Below are 27,955 nucleotides of genomic sequence, written 5' to 3'. Positions count from 1 at the left end.
TAATAGTAGTTTATACTTCATAATCCCTCTTTCATATTTCATATTTAGTACAGGACCTGCGATACGACATATTTATTTAGTATGGCAGATTACAATAAGTGTTTTGCCATTGGCATGGCAGGCACACTTAATTAGTCTAAGTACTGTATACATGGGGCTGAATTGGTTAATATGTTTTGTAATAATAAAGTACATCTACAAAGTAACTAGTAATGTAAGTGTTCCAGTAAAGTAAAAAATCCTCAAATCTGCAAAGTAGGCCTACAGTACTTGAGTAAATGTACTTAGTTACTCTCCAGCACTGGCTGCCAGGAGGAGTGACACGTTCCTGCATGGTCACTCCCAGAGCATAAAATGCAATAGATGTATAAAAGTGAACTTGTACTCACGTCACTTGCGTGTTTGCAGATACATGCACCCAACTGATAATTACAGCTTGTTACGTTAGCGCTGCGCCCTTTTCCAGCTCTTTATCACTCATACAATCTGTTCCTGTTTTTATATAACTAAATAATATCTATCTACTCTATCATGCAGAAGGGTGTCAGTGAGATCTGGGAAAAAATGCCGTTCAAATCAAGGTAAGATGATTGTTAGTGTGTGTGTGTGTGTGTGTGTGTGTGTGTGTGTGTGTGTGTGTGTGTGTGTGTGTGTGTGTGTGTGTGTGTGTGTGTGTGTGTGTGTGTGTGTGTGTGTGTGTCAATGTGAGTGTGAGTGTGAGCGTGTGCGTGTGCGTGTGTGTGTGTGTGTTAAAACTGTCTATATGGCAGTTTTCTGACAGTTTTCCAGACCCCCAAAAGATCTCAAAATATGTTGTTATGAGTTAAAAGTTGTTGTTTTTAAAAATATATATATTCAAAGATGTGTACACTTTTTTAAGATTTTTCAAAAATAGCAGATCTACAAGCTCATATCATGGCACGAAGTGTCATGCTATGTGCTTGTGTATCTGCTATTTTTGAATAGCCAAAGTATGACATAATGGTTAAAGTGCTTAAAATTTAAAATGACACAGATGTGTTCCCGGATTGAATGGGTTATGACGAAACATTGACACCATTATGTGAACCTGGCGAACTATTGAAATCAAATGAAATCAAAAACTTGACAAGCACAACTGTTACTGAATAGAAAGCAATAATAATTTGGCACATTATTTGCACAACATGTTGACATCAAACTCTTTTTTTGTAGTGTTATATTTGTCAAAAGGTTGGTTATCATGACGAATACAAAGTTTGAGAACCACTAAAGTATATGAATACGCGTGCGTGCGTGCGTGAAGACCCGTGGTGGTTTGATATAATTGGTGTGACATTAGATTGGTAATTGTAACGCTCTCCTTCTGCTCCCCAGTGTGAACATGTTGGCATACAAAGTGAAAGTGTACACTTCTCGCCTCTCTATGGCGTCCACCATGAACAGTGTTTACATCAAACTGGTGGGAAGGGAGGGTGAGAGCGGGCGCACCCAGCTCACCAGCATCAGGGGACCTCTCGACTTCCTCCAAGGCACTGTAAGTCTGACTTATGTCTGAATGAAACAAGGGAGAATCAACTCTCATGTTTGAGAAAACATTTCTCAATGTGTGTTTTCAGAGCTCTAGCTTCTCAGTGAAATGTCCCGTGACCCTTGGTGAGCTGGTGCTGATAGAGCTGGATAAGAAGGGCCTCTTAGGGGTTGGCTGGTTCCCCTCCAAGATTGAAATCACATCTCCAGAAGGAGACATTTACCACTTCCCCATCTACCAGTGGCTCACCGATGGAAAGGCACACCTGTTCAGAGAGGGCAAAGGTTAGTGAGGGTTACCTTTCTGAAAATGTCTTCACAGGTTTAAATGTGTAAAAGAGTGGGTGAAATTATTGTTTGCACAAACTCCATCATTTATAGTTTTCAGGAAAGGGAGGAATAATAGAAATGGAAGAGAGAACAAGAAAACCGGTCAAATATTCCTAATATGAGTGCAATGAGGCAGTTAAAATATATATATAAATAAATATATATATCTATTAAAAAATCTGGTTAAAATAGCAGCAGATATTATAAGGTGCAGCAATAGAGGCATTGAAGCAGTTGAAATAGCAGCTAAATAGTATACATGCAGCACATAATTTTCACACACACAGCAGCAATAGAACAGTAACACATATAAAACATAGATCTTTTAGCAACAGCCACTCCACTTTTAGCTGGCTCTACCTACAGTAGCTCTTGCCACGGTGGGCAAGACAGTGGTTGCTCCTCTCCATAGACAATAGGGCTTTGGTGGCCATTTTGTGCCAACAAAATATTTGAAAACTGCAAAAAAAAAGGGTATTTATTAAATATATATAATTAAATATTCAAATATTTGTTGACATTAGAAGGACAATATCAGTCACCAGAACCAGGGATGGTTCCTGCATGAGGAGCTCAGGCTGTGCCATAGGGAGCAGTTTTTTACCTGGAGGCTGAAACCTTGAGGGTCAAACGTGCCAATAGAAAAATAGCCCTTTAGTGACATAGTAAAAATATACCCTCCCCCTCATTGTCATAACCCATTCCCATTCAACCCATTCAAACCGGGAAAGCATCTGTGTCCTCTTAGATTTTAGCTATATATAGCACATCGGTTGGCTATTCAAAAATAGTACAAGCTCATAGCATGTCACTTTGTGCCGCGCCATGAGCTTGAAGATCTGTTATTTTTTTAAACAAGAGGATGTACAAAAATGTGTGCAAGTCTTTGAATATATCTACTGTATACACTTTTCTTCTGGGGGTCCTTGGAACAAAATGTTTTGAGATGGGGGCCGGCGGCCAAATACATATAATTTGGGCGGTCCTTGACAATGAAAAGGTTGAGAACCACTGACATAGCAATGTAAGTTTTTCATAAAACTGGATTTAGGAGACAGTTTTAGAATCGGCCTCAGGTCTTGGGTTAAGGTTCTAAACCTGTTATCAACACTAAAATTCTGATTTTAATCTCCACATAACTTTTTTTCTTTCAGCTTTAAGATGCTTTGAGGACGAACTACCTTTGGCCAAAAAATGCAGAGAAGAAGAACTGAAGCAGAGAGAGCAGAACTATCAGTGAGTCTGATGTTATGCAATCTGGGAACCCATCGACAAATAAAAAGGAAAAACAGCGCCCCCAGCGTTTTTCACTTTTGCATTTGACTCTGGGGGGAGTGATTAAATGGACCTACGCATACTGGAAACCAGGGTTTGGTCCATGCCCTCAGCCCTCCACTTCCGGTGGTGCACCTATGTTTTCATTCCCACTAGGTAACATTTCTTCCACCACGGAACACTATGGATTCCGTGACACTATGCCGTTAGGGCCGCACATTGGCAACCAAAAAAAATGACTCTTTTATGCTAGGGCTGAGGCACACAAACTGATTTAGCTCTGTTCATAAACAATTTACTTAGGAATTGTGTTCAATAGCGGGTGGCTTGTTTTTTGGCTGTTTTTGTTAGTCCGAGAGAGAGAGGGTACAGGACCACGGATCCATTTGGTTCCATCTGTACCCTCGCAGAGTTAAATTTAGATTGCAATGTAACGTAACCGTGCGGACGGTGCGGAGACGCCGGTGAGATCATTCTCACAGACAGACAACCACACCAGTTGCCAAAGGTTGCCGCGATGGAGAAAAACGCCACCGTCGGTGCGGTGGCAATAGATAAAATATGTTCACTGTTAACTGTTCCAGAGAGAGGGGCTCAAGTCGCAAAGCGAGTGTGGTTCATTCAACCAAAATATGTCACTTGCGTCTCAAATCGTATTATTTGATCGGCTGGTGACATAATAACTTAACTGACACAGTATTTATAAACATACTTGTGTGGATTACGTAGACATTTTAATGAAATCTTGACGCGGACCATATGTTTCGCCTCGCAGACCTAGAAAATCCGTGGAGACTGGAGCGGCTTTGATTGGTTAAAGCACAGCTTACTTCCTGATCTAAGGCCCGCCCACTTGTAGGCCACTAGTAGGACAATGTGCACAGGTTCGGGGGACAGATTCAAGCGTACAGTAGCTCTGAATCTGTTCTTGAGAGATTAAATGTTATGTGACATACTTGTTCTCAACGTTGGTTCTGTGGACCCCCAGGGGTCCAAATGGAACCAAATGGACTCTTAAAGGTCCATAACTCTGAGAGTGTACAAATGGAACCAAATGGACGCTTACAGGTCCATAACTCTGAGAGTGTACAAATGGAACCAAATGGACCCTTACAGGTCCGTAACTCTCAGAGTTAAACGAACACAGATTAAAAAGACATCAAATAGCGGTCCGTGGCCTGGATGTCAATCTGGGGTGCCCTGGAAATGAAAAAAGGTTGAGAATAACTGATATAAGACTATATATATACTAGCTTCAAGTTTGTCAAATTACCCAAGTTCTTCCAAGCCAGTTGACTGTTCTGTCTCCCTCCATAGGTGGGATATATATTTGGAAGGAATTCCTCACTGCATGAAGAGTGATAATCCTCTAGATATGCCTTTAGAAGTCCGTTTCTCCTTCACCAAGAGCACACAGTTTATCTTCACTGCAGCTAAGAGGTGAATCATGTAGGCCTACTATTGACTATAGGGGACATTGTTAATGTTGCGTTACAATAAGTATTGTATATGAAAAGTATAATGTTAAAAGGATATTTCACTTTCAAACATGTTTTGGGTCATTTTAACACCTACTTTGGCTTATTCAGTAGATTATTTAGATAATTGATATTCATTTTTCAGACACGCCCCCTTCCTATACAAACTCCATTTTAACCATGATAGATTCATAGAAAACCCATCCTTGGTTCTGGTGACTCACACCACCCTCTTAATACGTGAGGGGCCATGTTTTTTTCGATTACTTTTATTGTATTTTTTTCTATTTTTTCATTTTCCCAAACAAAGGATAACAAATAAATGAAAAAAATAATTGAAAAAACACAGCCCCCTCACGTATTAGGAGGGCAGTATGAGTCACCAGAATCAAGCATGGGTGTTTATGATTAATTTATCATGGTTAAAATGGAGTTTGAAGCTACATAGGAAGGGGGTGTGTCTGATAAAATGAATATCAAATATCTAAAAACAAAAAATACAACAAAACTGTCCGAGTTCTCACAAAAGCCTGAATAGACGTTTCAATGACCCCAAACGTGTTTGAAAGTCAAACATCCCTTTAATATAAAGTAAATATTGAAACAACATCTAAATGGTGAATGCCAGTTAAATCTAAATATTAAATATAAATGCAAATGACGGATAAAATAATAACCTATAACAATATGCTAATTGACACTAGTGTTGAATTGAAGTGTGTAGTGTGGTATGGTATGTGGATTTGACCCCATAATATCCGACGTGTGTGTGTGTGTATGTGTGTGTGTGTGTGTGTGTGTGTGTGTGTGTGTGTGTGTGTGTGTGTGTGTGTGCGTGCGTGCGTGCGTGCGTGCGTGTGTGCGTGCCGCGTGTGCACACATATGTTTGGCCATGGTTAGTCTCACAAACCAGGGACCCATTGAAAACTTCACAACTTGACACTAGCCAGTTGAAACAGAAGTAGTTATCAGTGTAAAGTTGAATGCATTTGTTATGTTTTTCTTTTATGTTTTAGTCTGTCGGAGCTGAAACTGAAAGGTCATATCGGCTCCAAGGACAACTGGAAAAACCTTGACGCCATTGTCAAAGTCAAAACAACTTACATTTCAGGTTGGCTATTCCAGTGGTTCTCAAAGTGTGGTCTGGGGACCCCAGGGGTCCTTGAGGGGGTTCCAGGGGGTCACTAACAATAGGTTAACCACAATCCTCCCGTCGGGCTAGTTTTGGTAGCTAGTAGGACGCAACACGTGGAGTCAGGGCTAGCGTAGGCTAACCGAGCTACAGTGTGAGCTAGCCGTCCGTCGAGCTAGCTCACACTGTAGCTTGGTAGCAATTGAAGCAGGACGCAACACGGGGACTCAGGTCTAGCCTATTGCTAGTTAGGGCTAGCCTAGGTCTTAACCGATGACTATATAGGCGGAGGGCGGGACCTCTGGTCAGGGGAGCGAATCAGAATCCAGCCAAAATGGACTTTGTTTGGAAGTGTATCAATATATTTCTTCTGTCTTCGCGCATTAGGGGGCGCTCTCTCATAGCGAGACCTCAAAGCTGAAGTATTGAAATAGAACCAAGTGTGTCATTCTGGAGTATGAAGTTAGACATTCAGAAACACATCAATTATGTGTAAGACAACTAGAGATTCTCAGTGGGAACACAAATAATAAAAATTCACACCATTATGGTTGTATTGATTACTTAGAAAGCATGAAGTGCTATGAAGATAAAGTTACATGTATTAATAATGCAGATAGCATGTACTGAATGATCATAATCATAGTTGTGATGTTTCAGTGTAAAACAAATTAAATGTATTATGCATGGTTTACATTAATTTAAGATTATAGTTAGGCTGGTAAAATGAAATATTTACATGACTTGTTTAACATTAAAAATGTTGTATTTGCACAGTGATAATGACGCATAGAACATAGTTTATAGACATGGTGAAGAAAACTAAAAAGTCAACTTTGTTCTAAACAATACAAAATGGATTCTTCTTGGCTGAACAGTAACATAAACAGAAAGCAGAGTAAACAGAGCTCCATCTGTCTTCCAGACTACGTGCAGAGCCAATGGAAAGAGGATGCTTTCTTCGGCTACCAGTACCTTAATGGTGTCAACCCCATGTTGATCCGCCGCTGTTCAGCCCTGCCAGACAACTTCCCTGTCACCAATGATATGCTGAGCCTCCATGGTGGGCGGAGCTTAGAAACGGAAATGGAGGTGCTTTGTTTTTTGTTTTATTCACCTGTTTCCTAGGCTGTGTGTTTTCCACTTCCTGTCGATTTCATTGGATATCATTGGTCATCTGACCAGTTTCATTGGATTTCATTGAATGAATCAAATTGACAGGAAGTGGAAAACACACAGCCTAGGAAACAAGTGAATATAGTGAAGTGATACTTTATTCTTTGAGACACAAATACAGGTATTTGGGGGTGCGGCCGAATCCACCGTTGTCTTTTAGGTGCAAACAACCCAGATAACAGCATTGAGTTAGTAAGATGGATGGTATACAGGGATATATTTTGGTGACCTAGTGTAATACTATGGTTACATAGTAGTGTAGGGTTCTGCTACAACCACGTCTTTGAATACAGGCTGTCCAACTATTTGTTTTTCAAAATCCCAAATCCATGTAAGAAGTACCTTTGTTTGCACCTCCAACACAATCAAGTGTTGTTGTTTCCCTTCCCTTATGCACATACTGTATGTGTGACGTCACTGCCTGTGGTTAATACATGATGCATTGATGAATTTCAACATAGTGTTTGCACATTCTCTCTTTTTGGTCCGTACATCTAAACATAAACTTTCAGATTTCAAATGTAAATTGCTCCTCAGAAGTACCCGTATTATCCTTATTGTTCAATAAAAAGCATTTTAATCCGATTGGTGGCCATTCTCTCCGTATTTTCATACAACTACGCGACCCTATCTGTTGGGAAGTGTATTGCCCTCTGATACATAACTCTATGAGAAAATGTCCACCAATCGGATTAATGCTTTTTATTGAACAAAACGGAAGATGCGGGTACTTCTGAGGGCCCGTACATAACATCCGTGGCTATGGGGTAAGCACTTTATATTTGAAATGTGAACGTGGGAGAAAGTGCAAATATGCACTATGTTGAAGTTCATCCATGACGGTCATGACAGATGACCGTCTTGGATCCATGGCTGTGGCTGTGGTATATCATGGATACTGTCACAACATCCCTTAGCACTGTAATGCACAGTGTCAGCTGCATAGGTCTGTCACCATCATAAAATTATAGTTGGCGATTAATTGTCACACAAATCATGTTGAAAAATACGTTTAGTTTTGCCTTACAGAGAAAAATTGCACAGGGAAGAACATATGACAAAATGACTGTCAATTAACAGTACCAATGATCAAAATAAATAATATATACTATGGCTAAAACAGACCATATCCTTGATCATTTTAAACTTAAAAAAAATACACGAACATAGCAAGAAATTGACAATCTACAAGCTCACAACGCTGTGTATGGCAACACGGAAGCTTGGAGATGACGTATTTTGGCTATTTCTGGAAAACAATTTGTGAACATTCTTTGACATATTTGAATTTCCTTTTAATGGAAACAATTCCAACGATTATGCAAAAATAATTACAATTAGCTCAACTAATTGCAATCAGGTGATTATGTAATACTTGTGACAGGGCTATATGAATGCAACATGAAGCAATACTAACATTGTTAATGTTTCCAACAGAATGGCAACATCTTCCTGTGTGACTATAAGCGTTTGGATGGAGTGGAAGCAAACAACGTCAACAATAAGCAGCAACACCTGATGGCTCCACTGGTGCTGCTGCACTCAACACCTGACCACAAACTGATGCCCATCGCCATTCAGGTGAGAACAAGCTTCCAGACTGAAACATTCAACCAAAAGACTCTATGAACAGCAACCGTACTGGAAAGAAATTGGGCCTCTTCCTTACTTCCTTAATAATTATTAGGTGTTACCAATGATACTAATGAAGGCTCTGTTCCAGTGTAGCACAGTGGTTCTATTTTTTTTATTTTATTTTTTCAAGGACCCCCATAACTCTGAGACCCTTACGGGTTTATTTGGTTCCATTTGTACATTCTCAGAGTTACCATGAGGGTCCCTGGACCCCAATTCGCAAAGATGTGCATTTTAGATAGGATAGATTAACAGCACCGGGAGATTAATTGTTCCCGAGATGTTGGAATTTGAAGTCTTATGCTTATTTGCCATTGAGCTAACTGGTATTGTAGGGTTTGGGGAGTTATTTAAGGCGGTCCGCTCATGTGAGAGGCAGTCTGTGCGTCACATAAGGGGTCGTTGCCAAGTTACAGCGATCGGGTGGGAAAGCGCCGTTTGCCTGTGAGACTATGCTGTGTTTACACTGCCAGATACAAAAGATACAAAGATAAAAATATTTGTAGCAAGTGTCGAATGTAGCTTTGTATCTTCATGTCGCTGACTTCCATTGAAAAATAATGGTACGCCTAGATTGTTCTGTATGACGAATAAACAATCCAAAAAAATGTCAGCAAAAACTGTCACATCAAACTATTAATTTGGGGATGCCTCAGTCATCCAGGGTGATGCTTGTATTTGTGGTTAAAAAAAAAAAAAAAGATGAAAGAAAGAAAGAATGAAAGAAAAACAGTAGCAACCTTGTTTTGACAATAATTATGTAACTTCATCACCACATGTTATTTGTGTTCTGAGTTACTCACAAACAGCAGTTTAAATGAATGTGAATTAATAACACCAAATAAACAGGAGCTTTACTCCTCACATACACAAAGTAGCAGCCCTACATGTCACAGATGACTGTAAATTGAGTATATATGGCTTGTGTATCAAGGATTTGAGCCAAATGTAATTTAATTCAATTGAATTGAATCTCATTTAATTTAGTAGTAAATTGTGACAGTGCCTCGTGTTGTTCCTTACAGTTGAGGCAGACGCCATCAGAAGTGTACAATCCTATCTTCTTGCCCACTGACTCCCAGCATGACTGGCTGATGGCCAAGATCTATGTAAGAAGTGCCGATTTCAGTGAACACCAGCTCAACGCCCACCTGCTGCGCACTCACCTGATGGCAGAGACCTTTGCATTGTCACTGCTAAGGAATGTCCCCATGGTTCATCCTCTGTACAAGGTACAGCTATAAGAATTCAATCAAATGTTTTTCTTGTGCAGCGTCACAACCAGGTAATACTATCAAACCCAGTTGAGATTATGAACACCTTGACTTATGTCATATTCTCATATTAGCAATACAATAGGCTCTATGCACAGCAGCCATATTATTGGAAAGAAATTGGGCCTCATATTTCTTCCTTCACAGGTGTTACCAATGATACTAATGGAGGCTTTGTTCCATTCTGGTCAGGGTGCTGATATTGTGCATGTTGGCTCACTAGAAACACTCCATTTTGGTTCCCAAATGGCCCCTTATGGTGGTGTGTAACTCTGAGAGTGTACAAATGGAACCAAATGGACCCGTAAGGGTCCATTTGGTTCCATTTGTACACTCTCAGAGTTATGGGGGTCCTTGAAAATAAGACAACCACTATGCCACACTAAATGGAACACCTTAATTAGTATTATATTGGTAACACCTGTAAAGGAAGTAAGGAAGGGGCCCAATACATCCCCAATATGGGTGCTGTGCATAGATTATAATGGGTATAACATTGACTAGAGGATACCATTATAAAGACTTTTAAGAACTTATTCTCAATACTGTCAATCTCTCTTTTTTCCTCCTCCTCCTCAGCTCCTGATTCCTCACACCCGCTACACTCTGCAGATCAACAACCTGGCCCGTGGATTCCTGATCTCTGAGAATGGATTTTTTAATAAGGTAGGAAACACTGATTAACAGTTTGTCAAATACTAAAAAAATACATTCAATCTCTTTCACTCTTAACACATTCCATGCCAGTGTTTAATCTCATAATGTACTCACCAGTGCCAGCGTTTTATTGTTGTTTTTTTGTTTTTTTCATGTCGCCACAAACCTCGTTAAATTCCTTAAGATCGATCATTAAAGTGTTTGTAAACACAGCCGCGATCCGACTGCGTCAACCAGTGAAAACCCCTTCATAAACCGAGCCGCCATCTTGTAGTTACAACGGTTTATGTTAAACAGCGATCAGCGACGAGAAAGACTACAAGCGAGAAAATGGCGTTTTAGTGTCCGTTTTAGAATGGAGGCCGATGGGATCGGCAAAACCGGATCCCGGCTGGCAGTCAATGTGTTAACAGAGCACCAACGTCTCCATCCCCCTGGGTCACTGCGTTATTTTTTCTCTTGAAAATCCCATAGGGTAATCTTAGATCGCGTCATGTAACAACTGTGTTCTGTGTACTCATGGATATGAAGGATCACTGACGGTGAAAAAGATGGTGAAATATATATATATACATACTTTCTCCCCAAAGTTCTCTCACAGGCACATCTCAATCAGGTTATTGTCTCCGCCAGGAGACTATGTTTTCACTTTCCGTCCCCCCCCCCCTCGGCCAAGCTAACATTGGTCAAGCCTCACGTGACACGTGACAATACGTTGAAAGAGTGTGCTCTGATTGGCTAGTGAGACGCATGACGTATAGCGGCCTATAAATAGATGTGTCACTTTGAAAGAGTCTCTGTCTCTTTCAAAGTGAGGTAAGACAGGAATAATCACGAAATGGCTGAGAAATGGCGGAGCAATACATTATGTAGACACACTGGTGTCATCACAATATCCTACTATCCTATAATTCTAGTAACCTCTGTGCGTTTGTAGTGGTGGTGAAGCTACCCGGTTCTCCCCACTGGCTGGACCAATTGCTCTGATTTTGCACACAGCCATTGACCATTACCATCTGAACTTAACTGTGAAGCCCGTTTTTCGATTTCATCAAATCTCAGCTTCTTATTAGCGTTTTTGTGTCAAACACTGTCGCCATGGTTACGGGGCTGCCCAGCTATGGGACGAACTGCCTCCCGGGTTGCCAGATCATGTGTGCATATCCCCCCAAGCATGCGTCGACCGGGTATGGTCTAGTCCTACTATAATTCTAGTAACCGCTGTAGTGGTGAAGCTACCCGGTTCTCCTCAGTGGCTGGACCAATTGCTCTGATTTTGCACACAGCCATTGACCATTACCATCTGAACTTAACTGTGAAGCCCGTTTTTCAATTTCATCAAATCTCAGCTTCTTATTAGCGTTTTTGTGTAAAACACTGTCGCCATGGTTACGGGGCTGCCCAGCTATGGGACGAACTGCCTCCCGGGTTGCCAGATCATGTGCGCATATCCCCCCACGGATGCGTCGACCGGGTATGGTCTAGTGTAATATAAATAGCTTAGACAGGATTAATCAAATATTGGAATAAATTCCAATATTTGCTGGCGGAGACTTGTGCTCCGAGGAGCACATTTTCTAGTTGAGCTCTGTCCTCTCTTTGACATGCAGACAGATGGAGTACAGAGACAGAGTTGGTCCCCATTCTGCCCTGTTAGAGCATTAGAGTCGGAAATCAGGGCCACACGGGCCCAGAGAGTAACAGACCAGCTCTTCAGGAGTGCTTAGACCACTGTCGAAGGCTAGACGGTCCCGAAAAAAGACATACAAGCAGGCAGGAGTACCAGTGCAGTTGGAGTGTGCGGGCACACTCCACCCGTGGGATGGCGGCCTCCTGGGCGCTGAGGAATGGTGCGTCTCTGATAGAGATCTGCACAGCAGTGACATGGTCGACTCCGTCTACATTCACCCGGTTCTACCGACTGAACGTGGCTGCATCCTGCACCAGTCTTGTGTGCTACTCAGCGGTAGGGGTCACCGCCACCTTCAACAGTCAAGTCGGCCTTGTGTCTGGCGGGCTGGCTTGAGCGGCCGATCTCCCCTGTGGTCACTGGCCTTGGCGGCTTGCAGGGCCAGGCTCTGGGTAGCGTCTTGCGCCCGGGGGGTTGTAAATATTTTACATTTAATATAATGGTAAATATTTTTATCGAACATACTTGTAAATATTTCAATTTACAGTATGTGCTGGGTCAGAGCCCACTGGTGTTGGCTCTGGGGGTCTGGGACTGCTTCGCTTCCTCACGAGGTGTCTTACAGAGTTCCCCATACATATAAATATGTTGGGAGGAGAGATAGTTAACGTTCGGTTAGGTTGTAACCTTTGTTCTTTGAGTGAAGAGACTATCTCTCACCTCGATGTCGCTGGCAGCGGTGTCGTACAAAGTAAAACCAGTGTAATCACACACACCTGGGCCTTATATAGCTGTGCGTGCCAGTAGGACTGGTGTGTCTTAAATAAATATCCACGTTTTAAGTGAGGTGGGGTCATTCCCCATACATATGAAATACGTTTGGTGGAGAGAGTCTCTTCACTCAGAGAACAAAGATTACAATGTAACCAAATGGTATTAATGGGCTAAACCCTACTATACTTTGCTGACAGGGGTCCCCCAGGGGGTCTATACTTGGTCCCATCCTTGTTTTCCCTCTTCCCTCTACAGCCTATCTACAGCCTATCTTGTTGCACAAGTTGTAGATCTATCATCAAGTTGTTGGGAACTTGTAGATCTGCTATTTTTGCCAAATGTTTCAATGCTGTCCTATTGCTATATTATAAGTGTGATTTTCTTTTAGTTTGTAGCTTCAGGTGGAAAGGCTTTGAAGACAATCCTGCAGAGAGCCACGTCCTCATTGACCTACAGCTCTCTGTGTCTACCTGATGACATCAAGGAGCGTGGCATGGACTCTGTACCAGGATTCTACTACAGGGATGATGGACTCAAACTGTGGGCCATCATTCACAGGTAGGAACATCTGATGATTCTGCTTTACTAATGTCCCATGAATATTAAGCCACTCTGGAGATCTCCCTGAGTGATAAATTGTCAAATGTTAAAGGTAAAGTCTAAGTGATTTGTATTTGTATTTGTTAAAGGGTTAAATAGCTTCGGATATAACTCATTCTCTAAAGTGTTCAGTAACAGGAGTCTCAATGTCTCTCCAGGTCCTTAGTAAACAGAAAATGCATTTTCAGGTCGGGATACTAATTTTATTCAATAATGAGAAAGCTCTCATACACGATACAGAATAAACAAGTGGATTTGGAAGTGACGGCACAAAGAAATGAACAGACAAAATAAAACTGGAACACAAAACAATTGAGGCTGATAAATGGGTACTATCTCTTGATTGGCTGAAAATGGCAACCAAACTGTAACTTTGTTTTCTGTTTAGTTTATCACTTACCCTACCTTTAACTCCTGGCTTATTGATAACAAGCTATCTATACATCTTGGAAAACGAGAGGCAATTCTTATTGGCTCCAAATACAAATAGGCAAGACCTCTGATTTGAAGGTTGAGCTTTAGATTGACTGAATACTTTATTAACAAGATTATTAACAGTACAGTCAAAGGTTACAAAAAAGGTTCTTCTTTCCAATGTGGTCCATTGTACTCAATTCATCAGTAATACATAATAAACACAATACAATACAATACAATACAATACAATACAATACAATACAATACAATACAATACAATACAATACAATACAAATGCAATGCAAAACATATTAGGATGAAGCTCAGTAGCATCAACAGGTATATCACAGAGAAAGGAGGGGTGGGGGGCAGAGGATGCTACTACCAAGGTGTTCAAGGCGTTAAACTATGTTCGCTTGTATTTTAAGGTCAGCCATTCTTTAAGGTTAGTTTTGAGTTTTGGTTGGGAGTCGAGAACCTTGATGTTGTTCGGTATTTCTCCTGTATTGGGACTCACCAAGGAATGGGACTAGATAATAGTACTTTTGTGTTGTGTTAAAAGATGAAAAGATATTAAAAGACAGATGATGAGGTCATTGTGTTGTTGTGCTGTGTTGTGTTGTGTTGTGTTGTGTGGTTCAGGTTTGTCGAGGGGATCCTTGGCTACTATTACAAGACTGATGGTGAGGTCCAAAAAGACAGTGAACTGCAGAAGTGGATCCAGGACATCTTTAAGCATGGGTTCCTTTCCCAAGCAAGCACAGGTACGCTTAGGGGCCGTGCACACAGAGGACCCTAATTCAGTGCCGAAGTGGCTAAAGCCACTAATATGGGATTTAGGACTACTTGCTTTACCCGCAAAACACATGCACTACTCGTTACATTATGCATAGGTGTGGTTTGGGTGTTACAATGATAAAACCAATCACCATGACAGATGCCATTACCTTTAACTCATTCACTGCCAGGAATTAATTAATTAATGAATCCGTCTACTGTACCCTTGGCCAGCGAAAACGAAAAGCAATTTTACTGTACTTTTGAAAAATCAGGGAATATTCTCTATGAACCTGATCCTCACAGACAGGGGCTTGTTGCACGCACAGGAGTCCTGTAACGTTGAGAAAAAAATTGGCCCGCCGCAATCCTCCATTCCAGAGCTATGGCCGTTTCAATGTGGCTTGTTTTTTTGAAAAACTTGTAGAAAACAACATAAATACGGTGCATGACTCAATGCACGGACTACTATAAATGACTGTGACTATAACATACGTACAGTACTTATATGAACAACATAAGAACAAATAAGACAATGCCATTTTACATGTAAATGGCCCTCCTCCTCATTATACTTAAGCTAACTGGCCACATCATTACACTATACTTTAGCTAACTTACCCAGGGGGCAAAGGGGGGTATGCTGCATTTGCTCTGCTATAAAAGGTTGGCCACCAGAAATAATATCTATGACCCCGTAGGATCACAACCTATATGGACAACCCGGTCAATTTTTTGCTGGAAATCCAATATGGCCGCCTCAATATTGGCCCCTATCAGTACCCAGGGGCAAAGGGGGGTATGCTGCATTTGCCCTGCCATAAAAGGTTGGCCACCAGAAATAATATCTATGACCCAGTAGGATCACAACCTATATGGACAACCCGGTCAACTTGCTGCTGGAAATCCAATATGGCCGCCTCAATATTGGCCCCTATCAGAAAATAGCTTTGGCAATAACTTTTGAACTAGATGGGCTAGAAATAAAAACTTGGTGTCTATTTCATGGTTTCAGAGCATGAGAAACTCAATGGAATACTTATATTTATGATTGGGTGTGTCTGGACCTTTAATTTGCATTTTTCCAAGATGGACGCCACTCGAAAATGAGTTTTACTATGACTTTTACAGTGACAGCTTACTGTTATGGCAAAAAGTCTGCTTTTTAAGCAATATGAACAAATTTGGTCAGTTTGAGCTTTCATTTCTATTTTGTCAATATGGCTGCAGTCATAAATAATGTATGGTATTACATTTCCCCCCAGATTTATTGATTTATAGATCTATAGTTGTGGGGATGATTGCAGAGAAAAATCGGAGAAAAAGCCCACAATGTATCTTATGTATAATTTTAATAAACTAAATACAATATAAACATACACATGCACACTCCAAGACTTGCCAAAAACTTCAACTTTAGGGCTATACAAATTAACATAGTGGTATGCATTCAAGTAACATAACAAAATATAGACTACTTAGTGACATAGAGTAGAGTAGAGTAATAGAGTAAAGGCGGAGTTGAGGTTGCCTACAAAAGGTTAATTTTGACCTCTATGGTGCTGTCTTGCCTGCTTCTAAAACCAATCATACTATGGTACAATGCTATTCACTGTCACTGTTGCACTCATGTGTTGCACTGATCCTGCTGTCTCCAGTCCCTGGCAACGGCATCCTAAGTAGCATGGAATTGCCTTCTTTGCACAGGAACAGAGGCATGATATTGCCTTGTTCATTGACAAAGGCAAGGCTGGCTCTGTAGATGCAAGGGGGACTGCATTGCTAGCACTGAGAGACCATCCATACTCTGTGAAAGAAGGAATATCCGGCTTGGCGATATGTGCACATTTATCTATTATGGTTGCTAGAGCAGCTCTTCTCAGGTGCAGGTCAAAGGCATTCTCTGTCGGGGGCAGCAGCTTTAAGAGGGTTGATCTATTATTGAGGAACTTGTACACTCTAAGCTTACTCAGGTCAAAATCCTCCGGGTGGTCCGCTTTGGATGTATATACAGCAATTGTGAGGTCTCGTGCCTGATTGATGACGTCATATGAGAGGGAATCAGAAGAGTTTTCACCAAACTCCTCAAGTGCAGGGAGATCCAGACGCATGCTGGCCTTGAACCATGCCTTCTTCCCAGTGAAGAAGGGATAGCTGGTGGTATCTCTGCCACTTAAACTATGGATAAAGGGCAGGGCACGACACTGTGCAAGCCCCAGTGCTGATACCATTTGATGGATAGGAAGGTATGAATTTTGCTCTGTTCTCACCCACAGCTCTGGAAGGCATCTGAGATGGGTTGCTGCATAGTAAAGGCACATGATGATGATGTCTGTGTCATTGGCATGGATGACAACTCTGTCAAATTTGTCATTCTGGACACTGTACAGGGTGTGGAGTATTATTCTTGTATCAGCTTCCTGTTGTGTGGATTCTAGTGCAGGGACATCTTCAATAGACCCCTCCTTGATCACCACACTCCTTGTCTCTTCTTTAAACCACCCACCCAGGTAAAGATGTGTTGGACCAAGGGCCGACTTAAGTTTCTCATTTTCACAACATTCGTCACAGAGGAAACTCAATAGGTTTGCCTTGTTAGCTGTCACAGCAAAAAACTCCTGAGGATCTGGAGCTGTGTAACGCATACTGACGTCATATTCTTTGGTAGGTTTTGGTCGAGCATATCTGTGTTCTTGCTCAGCTGTCTTAAGACTAGGTCCACTGTACCGGTCACAACAGAAGTGAATGATCTCTGTGCCAGCAGGCACATCATTCAACAGCAGACGTTGGTATCGTTCAGCGATTGTTCCAAATGCTTCACCTTTCAGGAACGACCAATGGCTTATGGCATACATGGCATCAATAACTACTGCTGTTTTTCTGTCTTCTGTAGGCAGGTCAGGGATGCATGCAACTTTGGTCTCCTCTTTCAGGACCTTCACAAGGCTTGCCTTGGTACCTGTTCTCATCCTGCCATCTTCCTGGAAGAGGGAACGGGGGGAAGCCACTGCAATCGTGGTTGCCTATAAAGTCAACAAGGTTGAGTTCTCCACCACTGGCTATGATTTGGGTCATGCGCAGGAGGGCAGTAATTTCATTGCTCTTGCCAGGTGCTGAGGTTTTCCCCTTAGATTTTTTAGATTTTGTGTTTTGAGTGTGGGAAGTGTTAAGCTTCATTATGCTTGTCTTCTTCTGTTCACTGGACAATGACTCACACAGTGCCTTCAGACCCAGTTCTTTCACACTCATCAAGTGGTCCTTGACTGTGGAATCAGCACACTGTCCTGTAGATATGTTGATCGTGGATGATGTGCTCACTGTAAATGGGTTAGTCTCCACTGCTGCCATGACCTTGACTACCATCTCTGCATCCCGGATTACACGACTCTGACCACACTCATGGTGTGGGTTGGAGGAGTGGAGGTGGAGCATAGACTTGAGCTCTGCAGAGACAGCTGCAGTGAGTGGTTTTGTGTAGACCCATTTTGTCCTGGCAGCAGGGCTGAGTGTAATGCCATCCAGACTGCTTGCTTCCTTGGCATCGGCATTATAGGTCTGCTCCAGTAGCATGTCAACAGAAACACTGTTGTGGCTGCCATCTGCTCGTCTGCCAACAAATACACCTGCCATCAGTGCTTCATGTACCTCTGAAGCTGTTTCTGGTAGTTTCTTCATCTCAGCCAAATACAGAGGTAAAGATTGCTGCCCGTACTTGTAGTGGCCTGCTGCAGTGAGGTAGGGTAGCATTCTTGCTGATTCACAGAGATGTCCTGTCCAGTCACCTTCCCGATCGTAGTAGATAAACCTTTGGAGAATATCTGACATCTCCAGGAAGGTTGCCCAGAGGACTGCAGTTGGTTGCCCATTCAATGATTCCTGAAAAATCAGCAGCTGCTCTCTTAGGACTGCCATCTCTGGACTGCCATCTCTGTTGCCATAACAGTCAGCTGTCACTGTAAAAGTCATAGTAAAACTCATTTTTGCGTGGCGTCCATCTTGGAAATATGCAAATTAAAGGTCCAGACACACCCAATCATAAAGATAAGTATTCCATTGAGTTTCTCATACTCTGAAACCATGAAATAGACACCACGTTTTTATTTCTAGCCCATCTGGTTCAAAAGTTATTGCCAAAGCTATTTTCTGATAGGGGCCAATATTGAGGCGGCCTTATTGGATTTCCAGCAGCAGTGACCGGGTTGTCCATATAGGTTGTGATCCTACTGGGTCATAAATATTATTTCTGGTGGCCAACCTTTGAGGGCAGGGCAAATGCAGCATACCCCCATTTGCCCCTGGGTACTGATAGGGGCCAATATTGAGGCGGCCATATTGGATTTCCAGCAAAAAATTGACCGGGTTGTCCATATAGGTTGTGATCCTACGGGGTCATAGATATTATTTCTGGTGGCCAACCTTTTATATCCTCCTTAAGAGCAACACACTCCCTGTGTTAACACTCTACCCGCCGGGCCCGTAGCTTACGGGCCGATAAATCCAACTGTAAAGCGTCAATCCCGTAGCCTACGGGCCGTGGTGCTTTTTCCTTTTTTTCAAAAAAAAAACGATTTTTTTCAATTTTCTACACGGACCATTTAATTGTAACACCACCAGAAACAGAATCATTCGGGATTCCGGTTTTGCCGATGCCGTCAGCCCTCGTTCTAATGACGAAACTGAAACTCAATGTTCTCCTTGTTGTTTTCTTCTCCTCGGCGATCACTGTTTAACATGAACCGTTCTAACTACAACATGGAGGCACCGTTTGACACGCGTTCTTCAGTGGTAGAAGCAGGCAGATGTCTGCGATGTTTACAAACAGTGCACGGCTCAATTTTAAGGATTTTAACAAGGTCTATGGCGACGTGAAAAAAAACAAAAAACAACAATAAAACGTTGGCACTGGTGAGTACATTATGAGATTAACCTCTGGCGGTCAATGTGTTAATGAGTACTGTACACTAACTATCGTATAATTGGTCGTGTAGTTGTGTATGTTAGTTAGTACTGTCATCTGACTATTATATTTTTGGGTTGTGTAGTTGTGTATGGGTTGTGTCATTTATTTTATTCAAGACTCCAGAACATAGAGGGACGTGTTTCAGTAAAAGTGGTGGTATAAAGGGCTTGTGTGTTTGTATGTGCCTCGATGTAGAGCACTGCATCGGGAGCGGGATCCCATGGTACCCGCAGGACCCAACGCAAATCTTGCGGGCGTGGGCGGTATTTAAATACCCGCGGTCAGGAATAGGCGGTCAAAATAAAACCTACGCGGCCCGCAAAATCCCGCATCCTCCTGCAATAAACCAGATATAGAGCTTGTATATATACTTTAGCAAGATATACATTTACATGCAGAGGAGAACGTAAGTTCCCCTACTGTGCTGCGGACAAGTTACAACGCAAACGGAGTCTCTCTCTCTCTCTTTCTCTCTCTCCTCTCTAACTGCGGGCGGACAGAAATGAAATCATTGCGGGAGCAGGCGGGAATGGTCAGAAATCCAACGGGAGCAGGAGCGGGATTAAGAAAATACTCCCGCACAGGGCTCTACCTCGATGGGGCGGGCGGTAGAGTATCTGTGCACTGGCTGTGGTGGCCCGGTCTGGGCCAAAATGTCTAGGACCTAAGTTTTTGTCCCAGTCTAGCTCTAGATTTACCTGTAGCAGCAGTCATTCTGATAATGACAGGACGACCAGGCAACCCTGGCTACGACCAGGCAAGTGTTTCCAATTGGACTGAACTGTCCATCAGATCCAAAGTAGACTAGGTCAGTTTTTTTTGCAACCAATAGACCATGTATTATGCAAGTAGCCTACATACTGTAATGAAGTTGACCAAAGTTTCTCAGTGGCATTTAACATACATTTCCGTTATTATATTAAGCCTTTAAATGTCTTAATGGCCTCATATAAATGTGCACAGTTGTGGCTGTTTTCTGAGTGTTTCCTTTTTTATACTAGTACTAATTTTATAATAGTAAAAAAACGGCCTCCCAGTGGTGCTATGATAGGGCAATATTATATATACATTTGTTCCTCAACGTAGTGCAAATGTGCGTGCAAAGTTTCACCGCAATCGGATGCTGCATTCCTGATTTGTGGCATTTTGTTCAAAACGGGCCACTCCTGCAAACTTTAGATATCAATCTTAGCCAATCAGGATGGAATATGAAAAGTCAAACAGATCGGTCTTGATCACATGACTATAGAGATCATGTGTACCGATTTGCGTGAAATTTGGATAAAATCTGAAGGCTCAATATTAAAAAAAATGTTTTACATAAGTTGACCTCCTGGTGGTGCTATAAAAGGCAGATGTGAAAAATCCAGGGCAAAGGTTTTTCCATGGCCTCTAGGGAGTGTCCATACAAAGTTTTACAGAGATCGGTGCAGTTATAGGTAAAAGCACAAATTGGCTGTTATAGCGCCACCATGAGGCTCATTTGAGAATATTCATGTGGCATTTCTTCCTCGGCCTAGTGGGAATGTGCGTGCAAAATTTCACCAAAATTGCATGCTGTGTTCATGATTTGAGGCAGTTTGTTCAAAACGGAGCAATACTGCAAACTTTGGAAGCTAATGTCATGTCAACAGTCATATGCATAGGGATTGTTTTCATTTTTATTATGTTCCTGTTGCCACCCTTCCTTTGACCAACAACTGTTTTGTTTCATGTTTTCTGTCCACACTCAGGAGTGCCCAACTGTTTCAGCTCAGTGAGTGAGTTGGTGAAGTTTGTCACCATGGTGATATTCACTTGCTCCGCCCAGCATTCTGCCGTCAACTCTGGACAGGTGTGTCCTTTTAGATTACCCGTCATAGAAACACTGACTGACCAGACAGACTGTTATAAAACCACTGACTGGCCAGACAGACTGTTATAAAACCACTGACTGACCAGACAGACTGTTATAGAACCACTGACTGACTAGCTGTAGAATACAACTCTCGTAGACGTACTGTATTTATGATTCTGACGTTTTCAATCTACGAGAGTTGTAGGGTTCATCCCCCATGGGCACAGGGACTTTCAGCACTATACCCCGTAGACACTCCAAACATGTACAAATTGAAAAAAACGGTGCTTACCGCCACGCCCCAAATGTTAACTCTCTCAACGGGGTAGTAGTTTAATGTAATAATCCATATATTTCAATAAATAAGTGTTTTAATGCCGTCTGTGGCCGATTCTGTCGGAAGTTCCCACTGGGCGGCAGTGGCGCCCATCTGGTGAAACCAGATTTACACTCAATGTAAACAGGAAGTAAACAAGGGTGAAAAAATGGCGTTCGGCCACAGACGGCATTAAAACACTTATTTATTGAAACATATGGATTATTACATTAAACTACTACCCCGTAGAGAGAGTTAACATTCGGGGTGTGGCGGTAAGCACCGTTTTTTTCAATGTGTACATGTTTGGAGTGTCTACGGGGTATAGTGCTGAAAGTCCCTGTGTCCATGGGGGATGAACCCTACAACTCTCGTAGATTGAAAACGTCAGAATCATAAATACGTCTACGAGAGATGTATTCTACAGCTACTGACTGACCAGACAGACTGTCATAGAACCACTGACTGAGGTGACAGACTGTCATAGAACCACTGACTGAGGTGTAACATATTAATCTATTTCTATTATCATAGTTTGACTATGGTGGTTGGATGCCCAACGCTCCCGTCACGTTGCAATGTCCTCCTCCCACCACCACCACTAAGGGGAGCATGAGAGCAGCATGTGAGAGCAGCATGTTACAAACCCTTCCTGATATCGGCACTACGGTCGAAGGCATGGCCACCCTGTGGCTGCTCAGCAAACAGTCCAGTGACTTTGTAAGTGTCCCTTCCTTTATTAAACAAGGAAAAAATGACATCAAGAATGATGTCATGGTGGGCAGAGAGAATCAGAATCAGGTTTATTGTCACATCACAGGTTTACAAGGTAAAAAAGTGGGTGAAATTCGTTTTTGTACATCATTCCCATCGCAACGTTAATTTCCATAGAAAGAAGAGTGGGGAGAGAGAAGAAGAAGAGGGGTGGGGGGCAAGTGGGAAGGAGATCAAACAGGAAAACAATAGAAGGCCAAACAAGTTTTGGCCTTCTATTCTAACAAGAGTTGGCAGCAGCTGGTTACTTGTAGGATGCGGGTTTGTGAGGGTGTGTGATTTCTGCTATGTAGGTGATTGATGTGTTTGGCATTGGTAGTTATAACATAGTATATTATGCATACGTTATATATTATATATAAATTTATTATATTGTCGCTGTCCAGCAGGAACCAGCTAACTAAAAAGATGAGTGTTTTGGAGGTAGCTGGTTCCTGTTGGACAGCAGAGATATATTAAATTAATTATTGTAATAAAATGTTAGATTATAATTTGATATATTATAATAATATGTAGTATAATGTATATGATATATTATAATATAATAAATATTGTATTAATGATGTAATCTATTATATTGTTATATATTTTTAAATATAATAATATATTATTATAATGTTTTATGATATTGTATATATATGATATAACAACAATTAGATCATATGCATATAATATAAATAATGTTATGAGATATAAATATAAAAATATGTATATATTTATATACATTTATATATGTTTTTTAAATATATAAATATACAAATGAGCCATAAATGAGCCAGTCTTTTGAACGGCTCTGTAAAAGGAACGAATTCCTTAAAAGAGCCATACATCCCATCTCTATTGTGCTGGTGATGTACGTGGAATGTGAATACTGATTAAGTGTAACATATCTATTGGTAAACATACGTGTGAACTACTGCGAAACTTGCATATGCTGTGATTAGCACCACTTCAATAGCACAGAAAGGCATCACCTTGAAGCACCATTATTACCTGAAAAGCTGTTTGAACAGCAATTATAGGTTACTAAATTATGTATAGGCGATATGTTTTGGCAGTGGTGGAAAAAGTACTCAAAGTGGTAACTTAAGTTAAGTACCAATATTGCAATATAGAAATACTCTGTTACAAGTTTAAATCCATACAACTTAGCAAGACACATTTTTGGAACAAAATGCCTCAAATCATGAATGAAGTGTCCGTTTGCCGTAAAAGGCCTAAGAAGAAATGCCACCCTTTTCACATTGGCCTATTATAGCGCCACCAGGAGGCCATAATAACCTACCTGACCTGGTGGAGACCTGTGCTCCGAGGAGCACTTTTTCTTGTTCTTAATATTATTACTAGTGGTGGTGGTAGTAGAAAATAGCAGATCTACAAGCTATCAACATAAATATGAAATGAGCCATAAATGATATGCCAAATATCAACAACGTTTTAGAGACAGGGGCAAAGCCCAACCACCAGTCTTTAAAAGTACCTTCACAGAAAAACATGGGAGAGGTCTATATCAAAGAAATCTGTCATTTACTCCTAAATGTATTCAAATATTCTGTATTGGGCCCTAAATGTACTGTAATTGAGGGGGGGGGGGTATTATATGTATTTAGCCCCTCATTTGTAATGGAAATGTATGCTGTTAGGGACTGTTTGTTATTTAGTTGGGGGGGGGGGGGGGTTTCCAGATGTAATGTATTTCTTTTTATTTCCTTGCCCCCTCCCCCCCGACCTCCAAATACTTGTCTGTACCCCCCGCCCCGAGTGACTGGAGGAAAATGCATGCCCCCCCCCCCCCCCCCCCCCCCACCCAATAAACCATATTTTTTTATATTGACACCAACAATAGGAGTAGAACATAAAATGAATGCTGATCTTTTCTGAAGTTATTATAGGCGAATTTAGCGCCCTATTTCACGTCGGGGTCCATTTGGTTCCATATGTGTCCTCTTGAGGTTACAGAAACAGCGTAAACGAAAGAAAGTCTGCAACACAGTTTTATACAAGCCTATGTAGTCTACTGGGGGTCCCTGCTTGATCTCTCTCTCAGCTAAGGGGTCCTTGACCTGAAAAACGTTGAAGACCCTGGACCTGGGTCCTGGATTGTATCATTATATACATTTAATCCAGTATGCTATTTTTATGTATTTATTATGTTTTAAAAACATAGCAGACCTACAAGCTCACAATGCGTCGCATCCACGACGCGTTGTCAGCTTGTAGGTCTGCTATTTTAACTGCGGTCACGCTGGCCGCTCTTCAGAGAGACCGCAGTCTATTTTAGGAATCAAGTAAGCTATAGCCCTTCTGTCGGCAGCAGACAAATAGCTGCATTAACAGTGAAAAGTTGTGAAGCAGAATTTGTTTTAAACGCAAGCAGTACACCCAGAAACGCCATTGTGGTATGTGTGTGTGTGTGTGTGTGTGTGTGTGTGTGTGTGTGTGTGTGTGTGTGTGTGTGTGTGTGTGTGTGTGTGTGTGTGTGTGTGTGTGTGTGTGTGAGGGGGGGGGATCTCAATCGCGAGGGAGAGCGGTCCGAACGGAACCGACAAAACATTCTAAAATACTGGACCCGGCCCGAAACGGGACCGAGGAAAACTGGACCCGTTCCGAAACGATCCGAGGTTAATCCAAATGTACTACACCCGGTCTGACCGGGTCTCGTACCCAACTGGAGTAACCCACCATCAATCTAGTGGTTACCATTTGCGCCTGGCAATCTCTGCTTCTCACCCATTGACTTGCATGTTAAATGATGGCTGTTTCCCTTAAAAATAATCGATCATTTCAGGAGCAAGAGCTTCAAAATCTCTTCTAAATCTAGTCAACAAGGCCTGTAGTAGGCTATGCACTGGACAAATGTGCATGACATTATTTCAATAAACTAAAAACATGGGAAATGTTAAGAGGGAGTAATGGATACACAACGGTCGACTGTCACGACCGTCATGGATGAACTTCAACCTGGTGTTTACACTTTCTCCATTTATGGCCCGTACATCTACATAAACGTTCATATTTCAAATATAAAGTGCTTATCCCATGGCGACGGATGTTACATGTATACGGACTCTCAAGTACCTGTATCATTCGTATTGTTCAATAAAAAGCATTTTAATCTGATCGGTGGCCATTTTCTCCACATGCTTTCAGCTGAGTGACCCTTTCGGTTGGTAGGTGTATTGCCCTCCGATACATTATGAAAAAATGGCCACTGATCGGATTAAAATGATTTTCATTGAACAATACAGAATATACGGGTACTTTTGAGAGTCCCGTGCATAATTGTAACATCCGTGGCCATGGGATAAGCACTTTATATTTGAAATCTGAACGTTTATATAGATGTACGGACCGTAAATGGAGAAAGTGCAAACACCAGGTTGAAGGTGATCCTTGACTGTAACAGGAGTTTTCATGTACCACAGGCTACAGACTGCACTGCAGTAGCAGACGCAGTTAGTAAATAGACGAACAAATTAATTCATTAATTAAACGTGCGGAATCCGAAACAGGCAGCGCTGTGATTCTGAATTGTGTTACGATTACGGTGATTAGTAGCCTATTATTAACACCACCTGGGCGAGTAAGTCGACTCGTGTAACTTTCCTGACGACAGAAACACACACACGCTGTTAAGAGAGAGAGAAAGAAAGAGCGAGCGAGAGAGAGAGCTTCCAAAGCCGAGCACAGCGCGTCTCCGCAACACAGACTGGTGTTAAGTCAGTGTTGTGTTCTAGTTTTTTTGCGGAAGGTATACGCTACGATACGATGAGTACATTTACTCGAGTACTGTACTTAAGTACAATTCACAGTCACTTTTCGCCTCGCTGTATATATACATACTATATAAAAAATACCGGAGTAACGCACCATGTAATAACGGTAACTGAGTTACTGAATTAAAAAAAGAATGTGTTAGAGTACTAGTTACTGAAAAAAATTACGGCGTTACAGTAACGCGTTCAACACTGAGCACAACATACTTAATTGCACAATGGTGTTGCGTGCTGTAAATAGCAGATCTACAAGCTCACAACGCCTCCTATTCATGACAAGTTGTGAGCTTGTAGATCTGCTATTTACTGCGCACGACACCGACACACTCCTAAGTCCAGCTGAGCCCAGCACTTGGGTGTCGGGTTAAGATCTTGATATGATTTAACTGGGGATGGATGCTTTGTAGTTTGGAGATCGTTGTGTGTGTGTGTGTGTGTGTGTGTGTGGGTGGTGTGTGTGTGTGTGTGTGTGTGTGTGTGTGTGTGTGCGTGTGTGTGGAAAGGGGTGGGGCTAGGCCGTAGCTGTTACACAGAGCTCTGCTGAGGAGCTCTGCTTCTATCAGTGTCTGCAAGACTGCAACTCAAATGGCCATTCTGTGTGTGTGGAATGTCTGACGTTGAATTGGGGGCGTGCACTCGGCAGAATGCTTTATAGGTGGGCGGAGCTAAGAGGAAATTCCTGGCATAACTTGCCGCACGATCCATTAGGTCAGAGATGTTCCATCTCTGCCCAAAAACACCTTACACACACAGTTGCATGCCGGTGTTGCGGTTCAGAAATATCAGATCTACAAGCCCATGACGCATCATGTTGCAACACATTGTGAGCTTGTAGCACTGATATGTTTGGTGCGTGCCGGTGTCATACAACCAAGCATAAATGACGCCTGATTGACTACCTCATCTTTGAGTTCCATTTCTGTAATGGAACTCAAGGGCCTGGTGTGACTATTGACATGGCAGACCCCTGAACAGTGTTTGTACCACGTTTGGGGCGGGTCGGAGCAATGGTGCGCCTGGCAAGTTATGTTTGTGACGTCCACTTACCGTCGACCATTAGGACATTTTATTATAGGATGAACCACTTAAAACCTAGACTTAATTGAACGGATAATACTAGGCCCCCTCCTGTTTTCACTCTACATTAAATATCTTCACCAAACATAGCTAATGTACAAGCCCACAGCACGTCGCTTGTGAGCTATTTTGCTATCGGCTTTGATTGTTAGCCCCAGAATAGGGATGCTAGTGTAGGATATACGTCACGGTTAAAATAACCCTGCCAATGCAGCTTTTAAGTTCTTCTGAGGCAAAACTAAAAAATGTAACTATTGTGAATACACAGACTGAAAATGTGTTGATGTACCTGTATTATAATATATGTTTCCATTTCCTCAGGTTCCTCTTGGCCATCGCAAAGAAGAGCATTTCAGTGAGGAGACTCCATGCACGCTCATTGGCCATTTCAAAGATAAGCTTGCAGAGTTCAGTGCAGCTGTAAACGCTAGAAACCAGACTCTGGAAGTCCCATACACATACATGGACCCAAAGCTGATGGAGAATAGTGTTGCCATTTGACATTGGTTTGATTCACTTTATTCTGAGGAAGTCCTTTACTATGGAATAAC

The 27,955-nt window shown here is 41.9% G+C and overlaps 1 protein-coding gene across 2 annotated transcripts; it reads left to right on the top strand.

Moving 5' to 3' along the window:
* The first annotated feature begins 451 nt into the window (after positions 1 to 451).
* LOC311042462 (polyunsaturated fatty acid lipoxygenase ALOX15B-like) lies at positions 452 to 27,955 on the top strand. 2 transcript variants are annotated; one of them, XM_084053204.1, is made up of 15 exons: positions 452 to 581; positions 1,357 to 1,516; positions 1,599 to 1,794; positions 2,994 to 3,075; positions 4,432 to 4,554; positions 5,609 to 5,703; positions 6,650 to 6,816; positions 8,338 to 8,481; positions 9,561 to 9,767; positions 10,389 to 10,475; positions 13,259 to 13,428; positions 14,530 to 14,651; positions 21,358 to 21,458; positions 22,312 to 22,497; positions 27,726 to 27,955. In XM_084053204.1, exons 1-15 carry the CDS (start codon positions 532 to 534, stop codon positions 27,903 to 27,905), a joined length of 2,070 nt encoding a protein of 689 aa, XP_083909330.1. In that variant the 5' UTR covers positions 452 to 531; the 3' UTR covers positions 27,906 to 27,955. The 2 variants fall into 2 exon arrangements, with proteins under 2 accessions (XP_083909330.1, XP_083909331.1); XM_084053205.1 differs by lacking the exon at positions 4,432 to 4,554.

This window comes from Gymnoscopelus microlampas (assembly GCF_963454915.1).
Source record: "Gymnoscopelus microlampas genome assembly, chromosome: 3".
Lineage (NCBI taxonomy): Eukaryota > Metazoa > Chordata > Actinopteri > Myctophiformes > Myctophidae > Gymnoscopelus > Gymnoscopelus microlampas.
This window is presented reverse-complemented; position numbering and strand designations above follow the sequence as displayed.